The sequence below is a fragment of the Sander vitreus genome, chromosome 23 (assembly GCF_031162955.1).
Source record: "Sander vitreus isolate 19-12246 chromosome 23, sanVit1, whole genome shotgun sequence".
Lineage (NCBI taxonomy): Eukaryota > Metazoa > Chordata > Actinopteri > Perciformes > Percidae > Sander > Sander vitreus.
In genome coordinates, this window is record NC_135877.1 from 3,626,203 (window position 1) to 3,643,305 (window position 17,103).

The 17,103-nt window shown below is 40.2% G+C and overlaps 2 protein-coding genes across 2 annotated transcripts; both read right to left on the reverse strand.

The window, feature by feature from the left end:
* Positions 1-878: 878 nt before the first annotated feature.
* On the reverse strand, positions 879-9,231 carry LOC144512116 (ankyrin repeat and SOCS box protein 13-like). Its single transcript, XM_078242691.1, has 6 exons — positions 9,141-9,231; positions 7,763-7,950; positions 7,178-7,334; positions 6,937-7,071; positions 5,984-6,175; positions 879-4,133 (listed from the first exon to the last, which is right to left on the reverse strand). The coding sequence occupies exons 1-6, from the start codon at positions 9,181-9,183 to the stop codon at positions 4,006-4,008; spliced, it is 843 nt and encodes a 280-aa protein (XP_078098817.1). The 5' UTR covers positions 9,184-9,231; the 3' UTR covers positions 879-4,005.
* An 829-nt stretch (positions 9,232-10,060) lies between these two features.
* Positions 10,061-15,602, reverse strand: asb13a.1 (ankyrin repeat and SOCS box containing 13a, tandem duplicate 1). Its single transcript, XM_078242690.1, is given in 6 exon segments — positions 10,061-10,233; positions 10,236-10,412; positions 11,685-11,819; positions 12,343-12,499; positions 13,859-14,046; positions 15,493-15,602. Coding segments are annotated over 6 exon segments (873 nt in total). The 5' UTR covers positions 15,536-15,602.
* Between the last annotated feature and the right edge of the window lie 1,501 nt (positions 15,603-17,103).

The following is a 17,103-nucleotide window of genomic DNA, read 5'->3' on the forward strand; positions in this document are numbered from 1 at the left end:
ACTGTACCTTCCTAAATCGATTTGAATTCAGGTAAGTTGGGACAATTTCAGCTGGAAACAATTTCCTATTGACATTTAAAGACCTTTTGATTTTAGAAAATGTACCAAGTTTTGATTTAGTTTTTATTTATAGTTCTGAAAGGCAAGTGTAGGAGCCGCATGTTTCTCCTGTATGTTAAATGTGTATGGTCTCATTGATATTATTCCCTGATTATTATATTATGCACTGATATTGTAGGTGGTGGGCGTGGTCACTGGGGTTTAGGCGGAAGTGATAACAGTATATCTGTTAGCTTCACCTGTTCACCTGGTTTTTGGGCTTTGACAGAGAGGGGGGGAGCCCTCCCCTGAACAAGGTTTTGAAAAAACTATTAGATCTGGACATTACTAGGGGAACAGTGGTAGTCAATGTACTATAGAATACCAAAAGGAGATATTCTACTGACCCATTTCCATTTATTTCAAGATAAATTATTAATTTAATGTTTTATCTAAGGTGCCTCAATATTTAATCCCCCCCTTCTTTACCCTTAATGTCTATACAAGGCCAAAAAAAGGCCTAAAAATGACAAATATATATATATATATTTTTTTTAAATTGCTACATCATTACAAACATCATTTTATACCCATAATATCAAAAAGCTTACGCACTAAAGCTTTAAGGAAATGTTGTAATATTCTATCTTGCTTATGAAACACAGTGTTTCCCAGTGACTCTACTACAGAGACATATGCTGTGTTATCAGGATGAATCATCTGTGTGCTGTCCTTAGACTGTTTACCATAATAAGTTGGCAGACAGACAGTCCAGTCCAGTCCAGCACACATGCAAGCACTTGGTTCAGGGTCATGCAAAAATGAGGACATCAAGCACGTCAACGGTACAATTTATTCAATAAATCAACATATTCATCTTACTCAGAGCATCACTTCTGTACAGCTTAGTAAGAAATATTTATGACACATTTTGTGGGTTGGTTCATCAGTTGTTTTGTAGCACCTTAAACGAGACAAACAAACACAGGACTTTCATCCAGGAGAACGGGGTTCGATTCCCGTTTGAAAATAAAAGAACACAGCGGAAGTCACGTTCAGCATCACGTGCGTAACCGGAAGTAAAGTAACGTGTGATTTTAACCCAAACCACGATCTTTTTCTAAACTTATCAAAGTAGTTTTGGTGCCTAAACATAACCAAACAGCGACCGTTACTTTCTCTGGTTTAGACATTAGGTTGTATTTCCTGCCACCGCTAGGGGGCGCCAATTTATGAAACACTCTTGTGGATCATATTAGAGCATGTGTGTCAAACTCAAGGCCCAGGGACCAAACCCGGCCCCTCACAGAATCTGATTCGGACCGCGTACCAATTTAGGTTCACAATAAATTTTGGCCCGCCTTGTTGTTCGCCTAACCAAAAAGACAGGAAACTGTTTTCAAACACACACTTAGAGCAGAATTCGGCAGGTTTGCCGACTTTGAGACTCAGAAATTGCCACAGAAGCAGAGAGTTTTCATATTCATGGCTGTGAAACAAGTTGTAAAAAATGTAATCATCGTATTGTGTGATTTGCTAAACTCTGTGATGGCTAAGGAACTCTTTGCTGACTTTTGTAGAGCTTTATGTCGCGAACAAAGTGAGACAAAAGTCAAAAAGAGTGACAAAAAAGCAACAAAACGTTGCAAAAACCGACAAATAAAAAAAATTAAAAAGTGACAAAAACGTCTGAGAAAGCCACAAAAAGTCAGAAAAAGCAACAAAAATGACTTGTATGCATGTCAATAAACTCTATATGTCTGGCCTTTGATGCGATTCTCTTTTCCAGCGTGGCCCTTAGTGAAAATGAGTTCAACACCGCTGTATTAGAGGGTGAGGGAACAAACGACCCATAGCGTCATATGTTTTGGAGGACTTTTTGCTTAAACGGATAAATGATGGTGTTTGTTGAACATCGGAGCAGACTGAACCCGATTTTATTCCCCTTAATGTGACAATGCTTACACAAAAAGAACGGCCAGTGCCGTTTAATCTAACGTACCAGGAGGGAAGGTTTCAAAACAAGCAAACCACTCTGTCTCAACCTGAAGTTCAACATTCCTATTTTGGAGCAAAAGGATCATTTCTCATCTTAGATAACTGGACATTCCCTGCATACCTGTCCTATTTTCCTCTCTGTTTTTTTTTTCCAGTCCCTTTTGCTGTTGAGGAGCCAGAAGTAGAAAGCTTTCAGCTACTGTATGTATCAGGGTCAGGTATTTTCAGTCTTTAAAGGGAACGCTCCATGGGAAGGAGGAGAGAGGGAAGGAGGGGGGAAGGGGATGTGTTCATGTTGTAAATGTGAAAAATTAATCATAGTTAATCATAATGGAAAAAAAAACTCCAAAACAGGTCAACTTAGAAGACAGCCAATACAGCAATCTCAAGCCCTTTATGGAATTCATAAACAACTTCCTGTACTTCCTTCTAAAAATACTAAGGCCTCTGGGTCCGATCTCTGTAGGCAGATTTAGCGAAACTATAAATAGGCAGCCAGGATCGCGGTCTCCTTGAAACGCCGGTGTCTGTATTAAACAAAAGGCTTTCTCTAGGCACAGGGTGTGAATCACAGGAATCTGAGATGAAGCCAAGCAGCATCTGGAGAGCTTCACTGAGTGCCGCTGTGACAGCAGCACTGCTTGGTATTCCTCTGGATGTTACATTTTTAAAAGGGAACAGCCATTTGTTCTCCAGGGAATGTTGACTGAGCACGCAATGTCTCAATTATTTCACATTTTAACTGCTACTCAGCAGTTACGGTACGCCGGTGAGTTTGGTGACGTGCATGCACTTCCCCAGCAATTCCAGGATTCAATCCAGAAACCTTTAGTTGAGCAAAAAACGGACTACTGATGTTGCCAAAAAACTAGAGAAGTTCTGATCCTGATACCAACATCTGAAAAGCCTCTGATACCGCCTAAAATGTTGGTATCGGTATCTGAAAGTACTGCAGTTTATGCATCGATACCACGTAATTTAAAGAAAATCTACTTTAAAGTACTTTGTGTTCTTTTTCCGTTATGACTGACTGTCAAACTGGATAATCAAAGAAAGTTCTATGGCGAAATCATATCACATCCATACAGGGATAGTAGTGTACAGCTGTTAAAACATAATAAAATACATGACACACTGGTATCGGATCAGTACTCGGTATCAGCCGATACGCAAGTTCATCGGAATCGGTATCGGACCATCTCTACTAAAAAAGCATGCCATTTGTCTTCTTCCTCTCCTGAGCTGTGACACTTGTTCTCTAGTTGAAATGGAAAAAAACATCTAAAATGATCTCTCACATTAGAAGTACACTCTTTTCTTGTAGTTAAGTTACGCTTCTATTTATTTAAACATGAAATGCTGTTTAAGACTTTTATCTGCTGCACTTTGCTGCAAAGAAATTTAAAAATCATCTTATCATGGCGTGCTCATGTTTATCAACCGAAGCTAGTGACCGTGATAGTTTACAGTGAAGGAAACCAAAAGGGAGCTGTGGTGAGAGCAGCTTTTTTCCACAAGCTGCTGCTGTCAAGGAGACAATTTGGGTTTCTATTTTAGGATTATCATTTCCTGTGTCAGCATGTATCAGTATGTTTGCATCATAGACGGGGGCTTCTCAAAGTCCGGATCCACGATCCACATCTGGAACCGAACGACAAGTCAATAGAGTGTGAACACAATGAATGAATTTCATTTTGGGCAAATCCAGAACTTCAACAATTCCAACAGAGGAGCTGGGATACTCCTCTCTGTCTCAACCCCACTGGTACTTTTAACTTGCCAAGTCTTGAGGTCAAAGTGCAGCTTTGAAGAGAAGTATTGTGCTTATGACTAAACAGTGCGTCTACTATAATCATGTCTAACGCAGTGGCACCTTTGCTGTGTTTTTCTCTCATCTCAGCAGCAGCTCTCTGAACATTCCTGGGCTCTTCTGAAAATTGCTGCGACTGGTCGTCCTCCGGGTGCCACTCACTGATAGCAGAGGTAGCTGATGATGAGTTTTGGTGCGTTGAGTTGACCGATGACCTCCAGAGCTCTGGTGCCCAGTGTTTTCCTCATTGCCATCCTGCTGAGCTGCTGCAGGTTCATGGGGGTGGCTATGGACAGAACAACAACAAAAAGGAGTTAGACAGAAGTGTTCCACAAAATATTGTGGAACAATGAGTAATTGGTGAAAGAAAAAAGTGTCAGGAGCGCTTCTGGTATCCTTTTACCACCGGTGCTCATGGAAGGGAATAAAGTACACGGAAAGGAAGAAGAATTATGACTAAAAAAGTCATTAAAAAAAATATGCCCAGGGACTCAAGGTTAAAAAGTAAGAAAATCCCTTTAATTAACAGGGCAAGACATTAAAAATACAATGTCTTGCCCTGTTAAATAAAACCTTTTATCACTTTTTGTAACCAACCTTGAATGCCTGGACATGGTTCTTTTTATGACTTTTTTAGTCATAATTCTTTGTCCTTTCAATGGGTAATTGGAGTGGAATATGGATTGCAACATCAAGAAGCTAAAACTGGATCCCAAACTGGATGTAGGAGTATTCTGAGTGAGATTGGATACTAAATGTAACTGAGGGGGGGTTTGGAAAGTACTGTATGGTATTATCATATCATTATTCTTTTAATGTAAATATGGTTAGGACTTGGTTAAAATAATCGATTCTCCAATTAAAATGTCTGAGTGATCTGAAATGGATTAATAAAATACTGAAATCAATCTTTACAGTAAAATGTTAAAAATGTTAATCTAATGTTAGTACTGTTCAGGAAAAAGTACTTCAATTCTTAATGTAACCATTAACCTGGTGCTGGTGCATTATAAAATATATTTGAGGGTTGCTTCTCTGAGAATCTCTTTTATACCCAAGCAAAAATTGGTATAGTAACTGATATTTCCCTAAACCTAATTGATATCGAATCGGGGACCTTGTGATTTGGAATCAAATCGATTCGGGAAATCATCTCAAAATATATTTTCCTACCCTCATCTGCTTGTCTTTAAAGGCTGCCTTGTCTCAAACTGTGCTCCACTTTCTATATAAAGCACAGTTAGTGGAATCAGGAGGTGTAAATCAGCACCTTCTCATGCATCCAGTTACTCCAGTGGCTAACCTTTATACATGACCATTGGTATATATACGAGCATCATGGTGAACAACAGGTGTCATCTGTCTCAGACATTTCCTGGAAGTGAAATGCGATCCTTGCTTGCCATCTGCTGGTGCTACGTTGACACTACACTGTTGTACAGGATTACGGGCAACTACACAGACTGGGAGATCTACATGGTACACGTCAACATATTACACAATATATAACCTACAAAGCTAGAGCTTTCTAAATTCTTAAATATTGACAACGAATGCCGTTTTTGCAATGATGAACCAGAATCTATAGCAATTAGTTTTACCATTGTATGCATTTTTGGACTCAAATGATGCATTATATATTGTGTAAAACCAATCATACTATCAGTATTGAATGGAAGAGTTATCTTTTTTTTTTTATTTTGAACATGAGAATTTGAACATTGAATTCATTGCCAACTCAATGGTTTTATCTAAATGTGACTTGCATAAATGCAAAACAACAAATGTTACGCCCAATTTCACTGCTTTTTTTATGGGAATTCAAGGAATATATTAAGTCTCTCAAACTTATAGACACAAAAACATTTTTTTAATTATTTAAATATTTAATTATTTTGAATTTTTAATTATAATGTATATTCATTTTGTCTCATTGTAATTTTATATTGTTCAATCATCCCCTCTAAAAAAAAATTGTTATTAACACTATTTTCATTAAAATTCTATTATTGTTTCTCTGGAGCATTATTTTGAGTATGTCTGAAATGTTCTATATTTGGATGTATTTTTTGGCAGTAAAGTTGGGGGGGTACAGTTTGTTTTCCGTGCAGCCCTGCCTTTTTGTGAATAACCTACTCTCGTAAAAGTGTAGGCAGGTTGCAGAGGGAGAGCCGGGCATGGCGTAATCCACAGGTTTCCTGTTGTGCTGATCTCGGGCGTAGATGTTTGCCCCGAACTCCACCAGTATCTTTACCATCTCAACTCGCGTGTTTTTAGCAGCGTGGTGGAGCGGAGTCTCATGTAGCCTGGCTGCATTCACTTTAGCACCTAAAAGGAAAAGGGCATTAATGGCAGCTCTTGAAGGATACGTCTGGTGATGTTTTTATTGTAATAAAATCTCATGAAAAGACCAAAAACCACCAATGTGTTTGTCCGTCTCCCAATACTTTCTGACTCCCCTAACCTGTCCGTCTGGCCATTGGTTCCTTCTGAAGACGTTAATCATTTAAAAAAATAGTCACATGTATTTGGCGGGTGGGTTTAGGTGTCCTCCCTCAAGAAAATGTTATGTTTTTCAATAAAAGAAAAGGCAATTTCCCTATACATTTTGTGGGGTTTTCCCCGTTTCTTTGTAGTCGTGTTGTGTCTCTTTTTGGTCATTGTTGTTTTGGGTCTCTGTGGTTCATTTGGAGTCTCTTTGTAGTCGGTTTGTGTCCCTTTCTGCTAGCTTTGTGACTCGTTTTCACATCATTTTGGACCATTATTATTTCTATATCTGTGTCTGAAACGTTGGAAAAGCTAGAGCAGTGACTACAATCACTAGATCTGAGAAAAGTCCTTTAGTTACATTCATTAGGCTTAGGTGGTGCCCAAAATGGCTCAAGTGCTACACCTAAACCTTACAATGGCAAGGAAAACCCTGACATATATATACAGTATATATATATATATATATATATAATCGTCCAGGGCCGATAATCGGTCGATCGCTAATTTAAAACCACAGAAATCTGAGAGTAAATATACAAACAAGAAGCAAATTTAAAGCCATGCAACATTCCCCCATGCCGCTCTGCACTGACGCTCACCTGCATTGAGCAGCTCTTTAACACAGTCTGTGTGTTCGTTAGCACAAGCCACATGTAGCGGGGTCCCGTAGTAAAGGTCGTACGCCTCCAGGCAAGCACCCATGGCAATCAGGAGCTTCACACAGTCAGAGTTTCCTGGAAAATGGCAAGAGAATATTGCGCCATTTAAAAAAAAAAAAAAGAAATAAAAGAATGTTAAGCTTCACAAAAACTCCCATGTGGAGTGAGCGGAGGCACTCACCTCCCATGCAGGCCTCGTGAAGGGGCGAGGCCGTGCGGGAGGTGAGGGCGGGGTTGGTCTTGGCGCCATGATCCAGCAGGAGCCTAACACACTCCAAACTACCAGCCGAACAGGCGTCACACAGTGGGGTGCTCCCGTCTACGTTCCTCGCATCCACCTGAGATGCATTACGGGACATTGGGTTACATACAAGTACCTCAACCTCTTCCTACAGAGCCATATTGCCTCTCCCCATTCACCTAATCGGTCTAAAAAGTTGGCGAAACTCCCTTCTACGTCTTTCCTATGTTTGTTTTTTTTGCCTACATTTATTTATTGTTCTACATAATCCTGTGTTCACTGAGGCTGTGCAATTTTTAACGCAATTTCCACTCCCAACGATAGAGATAAACAATAATTTTTTGCACATTAAGTTTTTCTTATTTTGTCTTGTGTTCTGAATGAAAAAAAAGTTCAAACAGGGAAAGCATGAAGGGAAATGTCACGGTTCAAGGTGTTTTCACTGTTGATTTGTTGAACTGACTCACTGTCACTAAAAGTCCCCCATGATATGGCAGATAGGCATGTGCTGTGTCCCTGGCTCACCTGGGCTCCAGCATCCAGTAGCAGCCGGACACACTGGGCCTGTCCGCGGACGCAGGCCTCGTGCAGCGGCGTGATGGAGTCCACCGCCACCACATTGACTGAAGCTCCGCTTTGGATGAGACGCTGCAGCTGGGAGGTCTGGCCGAGGGACGCCGCCTTGTGCACCTCTGTTCTCTCTGACCAGCAGCCTGCAGGGTTTAAGTCAGTATTGTCACCTATGTTTTAGAAAGGAATAGAATTCTACTCTCCCCCTCCCTGGATGATCTTTCCAGTTCCCGCTGCCTCTAAAAAGCCCAGAACATACTAAAAAAATTCAGCTCATCCCGGACACTCTCTCTCAGACTCAGAAACTGTTTTTTTTATCCAAAAGCCATAATTCATTTTCTCCATATCGCCCAGCTCTAAATGTGTGGTATGTCTGTGTTTTAGTGTCTTTACTTTTTATATATTTTTACAGTGATTTTTAGAGGCTCGTCTATATTTATTTATTCACCTGTTCACCAAGAACTGCATCCAAATCTATTGTACATGTCCAATGACAATAACAACTATTCTATTTAACATTTTCACCATTTGTCATTCTTGTAGTATGGTGAATAAATATACATCTTAATTGTGTAGTCTGTTCGCTTTTTTGTTGTAGCTGTGCTATAACTGTAAACATCATTTAGCAGAATGTATTCATGTTGCTCTATAAATTATGTATACAGCAGTAGTACAGTATATTATTATCATTATTGTCTCTACTATCACATCTTAGAAAAACTATTTCTAGTAAATGTCTCCTGAAATACTGTAGATTGAGAACTATGATTTACCTACATATATATTGCAATTATCAACATATGCGTTGACAATCTAGATATTCACCTCAAATTTTAAGTGGGCACAAACATCCAATATTTTTTTTAAAGATCATTTTTGGGGGCTTTTTTAATTAAATAGTGTAGACAGTTAGGAAAAGGGAGAGGAAAAGATGACACGTAGCAAAGAGCCACCGGTCGGATTCGAACCCGGGCTATCGACTCACACTCACCCCCAAAACATACAATGTGTTGATTACTTATACAGTACAAGTTACACACCTCATAATTTGTATTTCACGAGTTATTTATAAGCACCGTCTGCAGTCACAATGACACAAATGTAAAAAAGGAGGAAGACATGCTAATAGCTAATACAGTTTACAATACAGTACAGCAGTTGGTGACAGCTAGCCACAGTAAAACATGCTGTGGTTGCTAGCATGTTTGCATTCCAGCTGACAGACCTACACACAGCTAGCTACATGCCGACGTCAAACTGGGTCAGGACCCTATGATCAGGACCCGAAAAAGCGATATTTTCACCGGCCATATTGTCTTTATTTCATACTCACCGATGTCTCCAAAGAAATATGGACGAGCCTTTTCAATTTCCATCCTGTCTTTTTTTTACTCCGTCTCCGGGATAAAGTAACAACGTTAAAGCAGACGCAGAGACACGAGATGTTTGTAACCAGCCGCATCGTTTAATGTTTACATGCCGCGGGAGTCACGTGACATAACTGGAACTCAAAGCGCATGCTGGGACTTGTAGTTTTTACACTAAAACAATGCACTAATACATTATTCTCGCTTCAGTTTGTTTCCCATCACCCTTAAAGAGAAAACATTTGTTGGGTTCTATTGAACCCATAGAACATATTTTTTTTCTCTTGCAGATGAACTAGGACCTTTTAGGATGCTTTTCAATACTGGATAAATTATAATGACCAAAACATTCCAATTCTCACATGTGAAAATATTAAGTATGGTCTACAACTGGGAACAAGAAAAAAAAAGAGTTTGGGAATAATCATAATCACACAACAACAAATGTTTTTTAAAAACTATTCCTATATTTGCTGCATATTTAAAAGAGATCATTTGAACGGCCCTATATCTGTTTGACAGTGACTGTGACTGTGTGACAATACAAATATTAAATTGGAGTGCTGTCCTAGTAACGTTATCTATGAATATTCACTTTTAGGATCCAGCACCTAGCCTTCAAAGCTTTAAGTGATTATGTGAGTTGAGCGCGTACAGTTCTGTTTTTTAAGGACAAATAATGCAACACAATAAACAATACATTACTATTCAACAGCCTAATTTAAGCAGCAATGATGACATCCTATCCAATCCTGAGTCCCATGGCATTAAAGAAATATGGGGGATAACCTGATATATTTGTAATTAGCAGATGTTGTCCACAGTGCTGCTTTTTTATTATACCTGAAATCAAACACCAGTCTCTCATTGAGGCTTATGAATCTGTTCATGTGTCCCTCTGTAGTGATGCAGGATGATCACAGTACTGGAGGAAGCTGTGGATGCGGTGGGATATGTCCAGCTGACCTATGGCCTCCGAGGCTTTGGTACCAAGCCTCAGCCTCACAGTGATTCGACAAAGCTGCTGCAGGCTCAGAGGATTTCCTGTCGACAAGACAAGAGGTTTTCATGAGCCAGGTTATCCCGATTCTAGTCTCGCACTGGCTTTCTGTCCAGGTTGTCGCTGGCGTACACGTTGGCTCCGAACTCCATCAACAGCTCGATCATGTCCACCATTTCCACTCGTGCTGCATGGTGCAGAGCTATCTCGTGGAACTTCACTGAGTTCACATTGGCACCTGCAGGAAGTTAAGATAAGCTGAGGCCTGTTTGTTTGGATGTAAATGATGTAAATGTTTGTGCAGACCTTGAAACTTTGATTGCCCTCATACAGTGCTAATAGTAATAGATGACAATAAATCCTGCATTCTCATTCTGTTTGCTTGCTGATGTATTTTCTTTGTCTTAAAGATACCAAACATGAACTTTATTGTAATTTTGTCATCAGTTCCTTTAGAGCAACGGACTCATTTTAAAGCTGTCAATCTGCACTGACACTGACAACGATCATAAGTAAGAAATGCATCATAAAAGAGGCACAGAGAACCTAATACAGTGGTTCCCAAAGTGGCGTCCAGGGACCCCCAGAGGTCCTTGAGGAGGTTCCAGTAAAAAGAGAAATCATTTATTTTTTTATTAAAGATTATTTTTTGGGCTTTTTCCACCTTTAATTGATAGGACAGCTAGGTGAGAAAGGGGAGAGAGAGGGGGGAAGACATGCAGGAAATTGTCACAGGTCGGACTCAAACCCTAGACCTCTGCGTCGAGGCATAAACCTTGAAGTATATGTGCGCCTGCTCTACCCACTGATCCAACCCTGGCCAGAATGTATGACTACTTTGGTCATCGGTTTCACACACTTATAATAAAAAGTAATAAAACATTGAAAAGCAAAAATCAGATGGAGGACCCTGGGACAAACTCTTGGCAGTCTACTTTGTGCCAGTTTAGGGGTCCTTGATGTGAAAAGGTTTGGGAACCACTGCCCTAATAGACCAGAATCAATATGTTGCTTACTGCTGTGGATTTTTTTTTAAAGTCATACCATTAGGATATAAACTTAGGAAAACATTTCTAAACAAGTTTCTACCTTACAATATAATCTTTTTTAAAAACAGTCCCTGCAAGTTACATTTTATAATGTACTAACCTAAGTGAATACCAGAGGCTGTTTGGGAAGGTTTTTTAAACCCCTGTTAAATATCCCCTCCCATCCAACGACAGCTTGTGCTATGAAAAAACAAATCACCATGGAGTGTTGCCGAGGACCCCGACTACTTTTTGAACTATCTGGTGCAACAGCCTGCAGGCCTCTTTTCTGGGTATAGCCAAAGGACAATGTGAGAAAAGTAGGAAATGAGTGGGAAAAGCAGAATTAAATGTGGTAGGTTAAGAGAAAGAACATCAGTTTGAAAATGAAATGACAGCCGTTCAACACTTTATCGCATAATAATACAGACATCTCAAATTATTCTTTACCACACTTTCTGACCTGCAGCCTTCCTGCTGACCTGCATGAAGCAGCTCCTTGACACAGTCCAAGTGTCCTTTAGCACAGGCGATGTGGAGTGGGGGACCAAAGTGGACGTCATACGCCTCCAGCTGGGCACCGCTGGCTATCATCAGCCTCACTACTTCAACATTACCTGAGAGGAAGGTGAAGTTTTACACACAGTGAAGAGGTCTGATGGGGTATAGTCTCGCATTGCCAGACCTTCCTCCACACCGCTGCGGAGGAGGGTCTGGCTAGTCCACACAGCATTCCAGGATGGGAGAAAAACGTGCTCTGGTTCATTGGCATTTCTTTAAACCAATCACAATCGTCTTTGGCAGCGCTAAGTGCCAGACAGAGCCGCGGTGCTGCTGCAAAATAGCCTCAGGAAGGAACTTGTTTTGGTGGAACGTGTACATTCAAAAGTAGTTTTAGTCGTGCAACAGAAAACTCAGATTGGACAGATAGTCTAGCTAGCTGTCTGGATTTACCCTGCAGAGATCTGAGGAGCAGTTAACCATAGTCCTCACAAATCCACCAGAGTTTAGAATGCCAACACAAAGAAAGAGGAAGGTGACGGACATCTGGCCGAAAATGAAAGATATCTGGCGGAGTTTTCAGCGGCACCTGAACAATCCCGGAAATTAAACTTTGTCTAATTGCTGCTGAATATTTACCTTGTATGCAGGCCTCGTGGAGCGGCGAGGCGGTGAGAGCTGTGAGGGAAGGGTTAACTTTGGCTCCGTACTCCAGAAGCAGCTTGACACACTCCAGGCTGCCAGAAGCACAGGCGTTACACAGAGGAGTGCTCCCATGGATGGTCCGTACATCCACCTGGAACAACCGGAGAAACTATTCCCATTTTATTTTTTCCATATGTCATGGAAAAACTCAGGAGCAGCTTGACTTCTGGATACGTTAAGAAGGTTCGGGAGACTTTTTATGACTTACACTGCAGGGTTTCCACCAGAAAAGTTGTTAGGCCCTAGTGGCAAGTGTCTTTTTATTTGACAAGGGCACACCTGGGATCAGACCCAGACTGATGGCAGCATTCATGTACAGCCCAATAGTTTCTGTGATAACAGAATCATGGACGGACTCACAAAATTGAGAATTTAAAAAAGCTATAAGACAGATTCCATAGGGCTCTAGATAATCTAAAAGCTGTAAGTTTCCAACCGAGCCGCCCCACTATAACTAGTTTAAAAAACGTCTTAAAAAAACATGTTAACCCAGGGGCTTAGGCCTGGTAGGGGGCAACTTAGGCTCGGTGGGCCACCAGGCTTGCAATACACTGGGGGGAACCCCACGCAGAAGCGTCTAATAAACCCTTGATCGAAAAGATGTGTCATCGTGTAATTGTTGTCTCTGGGAAGTATGCTAAAGTGTTTGAGGCCCCTTTACAAACCACCAGAAGGAGACAGTCCAGGAACACAACATCTACAGACACACACACATATTCATACATGAACACGTTTGGTTATTAGAGTATGGCCGATTAGATATTCTCGTCCCCTGACCTGATGTTATCTAAGTTTTCCCTTTTGTCTCATCTTCCCACAACATGGTGTATCTGGCAATTCCACCACACCACACACCTTTAGGTTATGGGTTGTAAATTGACTGGCACGTTACACTTACTGGGAACTATCACAATGTGAAAAGTAAGTAGACATAATACCATAAACACCTGTATGATCTAAATCATTTTTCTGTGTGTCAGAGAGGTGTTGACCCAAATCCATGGTAACTTTTGAGACGTACGTTGCTTCACAAACCTCACAAAGGTACTATTTATTCTGTATTACATTGCATCACCTTATACCAGTGTTTGTGATAAGGTGTCCCAATTTATTTGAGCATTTTTATTTCTTCATAACTACACAAGTCAGGTTTGGTCCTCCATAGATGGTGGTAGACCAGAGCTTATTCCCCCGGAGACTTTTTGCTTTCTCCCCTCGCAGATTTGGCGGTTCAGGTGAGACCTGGATCGGTTTTGGCAGCTGCTGCTGTGGTCCTGCTCGACACCCTGCACTGCTACAGCTATTATTTCTAGTCATAGTTCTGTTAACTTTATTGTTGCTATAAGTGTAGTCTCGCTACAGCGAGACTAAGACCTGTGTGATTTGACACTATAAATAAAATTGAATTACATTGGTAGAACCATAAGGGGGGGGGTTATGATCATCCCACCTGGGCTCCAGCCTCCAGCAGCAGCCGGGCACAGTTTGGATGAGCCTGTATGCAGGCTTCATGGAGCGGAGTGATGTTGTCCACCGTCACCACGTTGACCGATGCTCCACTTTCTATCAGCTGTTTCAGCTGCAGGGCTCTGCCGTGGGACGCAGCTTCATGCAGGGCAGTCCGGTCTGCCCAGAAACCTAAGTAACACACAATCAGTACATTGGCAAATATATGGCGACAATGAAAGCTTTGTTCAGTTTTTTATAATCTCTTGCACAAGTCTTGCAAGTTTTAAAAGCTTTTTTTTTATAAAGCTTGCTATTTAAATAGGCCTACTCCATAAAACTCAAGCCTCTGAACGCCCACACAGGTGATTTTTTTTCAGCTATTCTGGCCGCCACAAATCGTTTCTACCAATAAGAATGATAAAGCTGTCATTTGTCACTGCTACTACATTGCACGTACCTGTACATGTTGTTCATACATTGTTCATATTACACAGCCATATTTATTCTGCTCTTATAACACTACAATATATTTCTTGTCCTGCCTATGCACCACCTGTCTGTACTTTGTATATCACATTGCACTTTTCTGCTTGTTTGCACTTCTGGTTGGACGCAAACTGCATTTCGTTGTCTTTGTACTTGTACTCCGCACAATGACAATAAAGTTCTATCTAACCTTATTTGTCCTGCCCTAAAATGTAAGAAAAATAAATTGATCAAACAGCTTCGGTTTTTGACAACGTTTTTTACTCTGCAGTAAGAGTAAGATAAGAAGACAAAATATATCACAGCGCTCTCATCAATTCAATACTGGCGCAGTACCAGGGGCGTCGGACTGGGGGGGGGGAAGGGGACTGAGTACCCAGGGCCCTCATGTGAGGAGGGCCCAAAAAGATGCTAGAATGAATAGCTGTGGATGCAGGGAGGGGCCTATAGAAAATGCCTTTCTACAGGGCCCAGAATTTTGTGCTACGCCCCTGCGCAGTACACATTTGGTCCTTCTTAAGCAAGTACAGTGAGGATCATAGATGTTAATTAATCAGTCTATACACACCCACACAGGTGTGAGAAGAGGTCTAATCAGCCAAATTAACTTAAAACACGTCTGTGTATTACGGGCTTCATCTTATTTGTTTCCGACATGCTGTTATAGTTAAACATTAAAAACGTTTGCTGTTTTTACACTGTTTAAAAACCTGCATGTTCATAAAGAAATTCAATTAAAAAAAAAATAGGAACTATTGCATTAATATAGCTAGCTGTATTAGCTAATTAGCTACTCAGCAATAACGTCAAAAACTACTTTATATTCCTTAGGTGTTTAGCTTGGCGAGTTTCTTCATTTCGACACTAACTTTTGCAATAATAATGCAATAATTATTTCTGTAATAATTCGTGTCACAAAGCCTACTTTAACGCGCTTATTAGCTTATATGTTACGGTCAAGGTTGCCATTATTCAGCATGAATGTAGCTGTAGGACTTTCAGATACGAGAACAAAAGTAACAGTCATGAGCAGAGCACGGGCTAATATGATTACTCGACGTCAACTAAATAGACCGCCATTCTTGGCATTCTTAAGGCAGCTAACATTTGTTGTGTGTAAGCTCTTCAGAATATTATAACAGAGCTCACCGATATCGCACAGAAACGAACGGCGAGCGGCCGTCACGTCCATGTTTTACCGGTAAACACTTTGTGCTGGGTTGCAGCCAGCTGAGGACTCCAAAATATAATAGCTGACGTTGCATGTGTCGAAGAGAGGGAATTATGGGAGTCGTAGTTTACAAGTGTGACGTTTCCTGTGCTGCTGCTACTCCAAATGAAATATTCTTTAGATATGACAGGACAACTCAGTCAGTGGGGGTGGTAATACACTGGATATCATGTTGTCATGCATAAGACATCTATTATATTCAGCGGTGAAAAGTAACTAAGTACATTCATTAACTTAAGTACTGTATTTAAATTTGAGGAACTTGTACTTTACTTATTTCTATTTTCTGCTACTTTATACTTCTACTTCACTAACGTCACATCTCAGATATCTCAGAGGGAAATACTGCATCTTTTACTCCACTACATTTATCTGACAACTTTACTAAATTGCAGATTCAGATTAACAGTACAAAAATGTAATCAATAAATGCATATCAATAAGGATTGTTGGTCCCAAGGGGGTAATTTACGAGCTATCCATCAATAAGTAATATATAAAATAGTTGTAAATACATTTAAATTAGCTCTGCCTTTACCAGCTGCAACATTAAAGTATTTACTTTTGATACTACGTATATTTTAATGCCAACACTTCTGTACTTAAGTCACATTTTCAATGCAGGACTTTCACTTGTACGAGTATTTTTACAGTGTGGTATTACTTTTACTGCTTACGCAAAATATCCGAGTACTTCTTCCACCACAGATTATATTTCATAATCCAATTGACTGTAACTTTAATATTTTATCTGTTTAACTTAATTAAAATGAAAACCATATTAAAGGTGTAGCATAGCTGATACCTGCCGGACGTTCTCAGGACATTAATCAATCTTTGGGACTTTCACAATAAAGTACAGGGTGGTGAGGTTTCACCTATGAAACGTTAAGGCCTTTCAGGTGTTGTCCATGGTGCTGTGCATCTTGAGTTGAACTGTTCCTAAATCAAAAACCACATAAAGAACAGGTTTCTAACTGGATATAATCAGACTCCAGCATCATTTTTCATTTTGAAGTTTGCTTTGTTTTTGGTTTATGGCAGAAATCTCAAACTGCAAATGAAATGCTGCCATTTGTGTTAGGAATACTAAACTCAAAACCCAACAGAGATATCATTTTAACAGTTCAAATGGCATGCAACCCACACTAAAGAACATCATGATGCAACTATTCTGAAGGTGCAGATGGCTAGGGTTGTGGGATATAACCTGAAATCATACACTTGTCAACAAATAACCAATTATTTGACTTAGGTCAGTCTAAAGTTCAGTATAAAGCTAGCTGTGAGCAGCAGAAATCTAGAGAGGTATTTCACTTGTGATGTACGCGTTCACTGTTCACTCCACTGCCTGAAATGTAAGAAAAAGAAATTGATCAAACAGCTTTTGGTTTTTGACAAAGTTTTTTTACTTTACAGTACAGAAATCATTAGAGCCCAAGATGTTTATTTTAAAGTTGTTCCAAGACAAAATATATCACAGGGCTCTCATCAATTCAATACTGCTGCAGTACACATTTGGTCCTTCT

Coding starts and splice junctions, on each gene's coding strand:
- LOC144512116 (XM_078242691.1), bottom strand. CDS start 9,183: ATGGAAATTGAAAAGGCTCGTCCATATTTCTTTGGAGACATCG. Junction 7,951..9,140: donor ATATTTCTTTGGAGACATCG/GTGAGTATGAAA, acceptor TAAACCCTGCAG/GCTGCTGGTCAGAGAGAACA. Junction 7,335..7,762: donor TACTGGATGCTGGAGCCCAG/GTGAGCCAGGGA, acceptor AATGCATCTCAG/GTGGATGCGAGGAACGTAGA.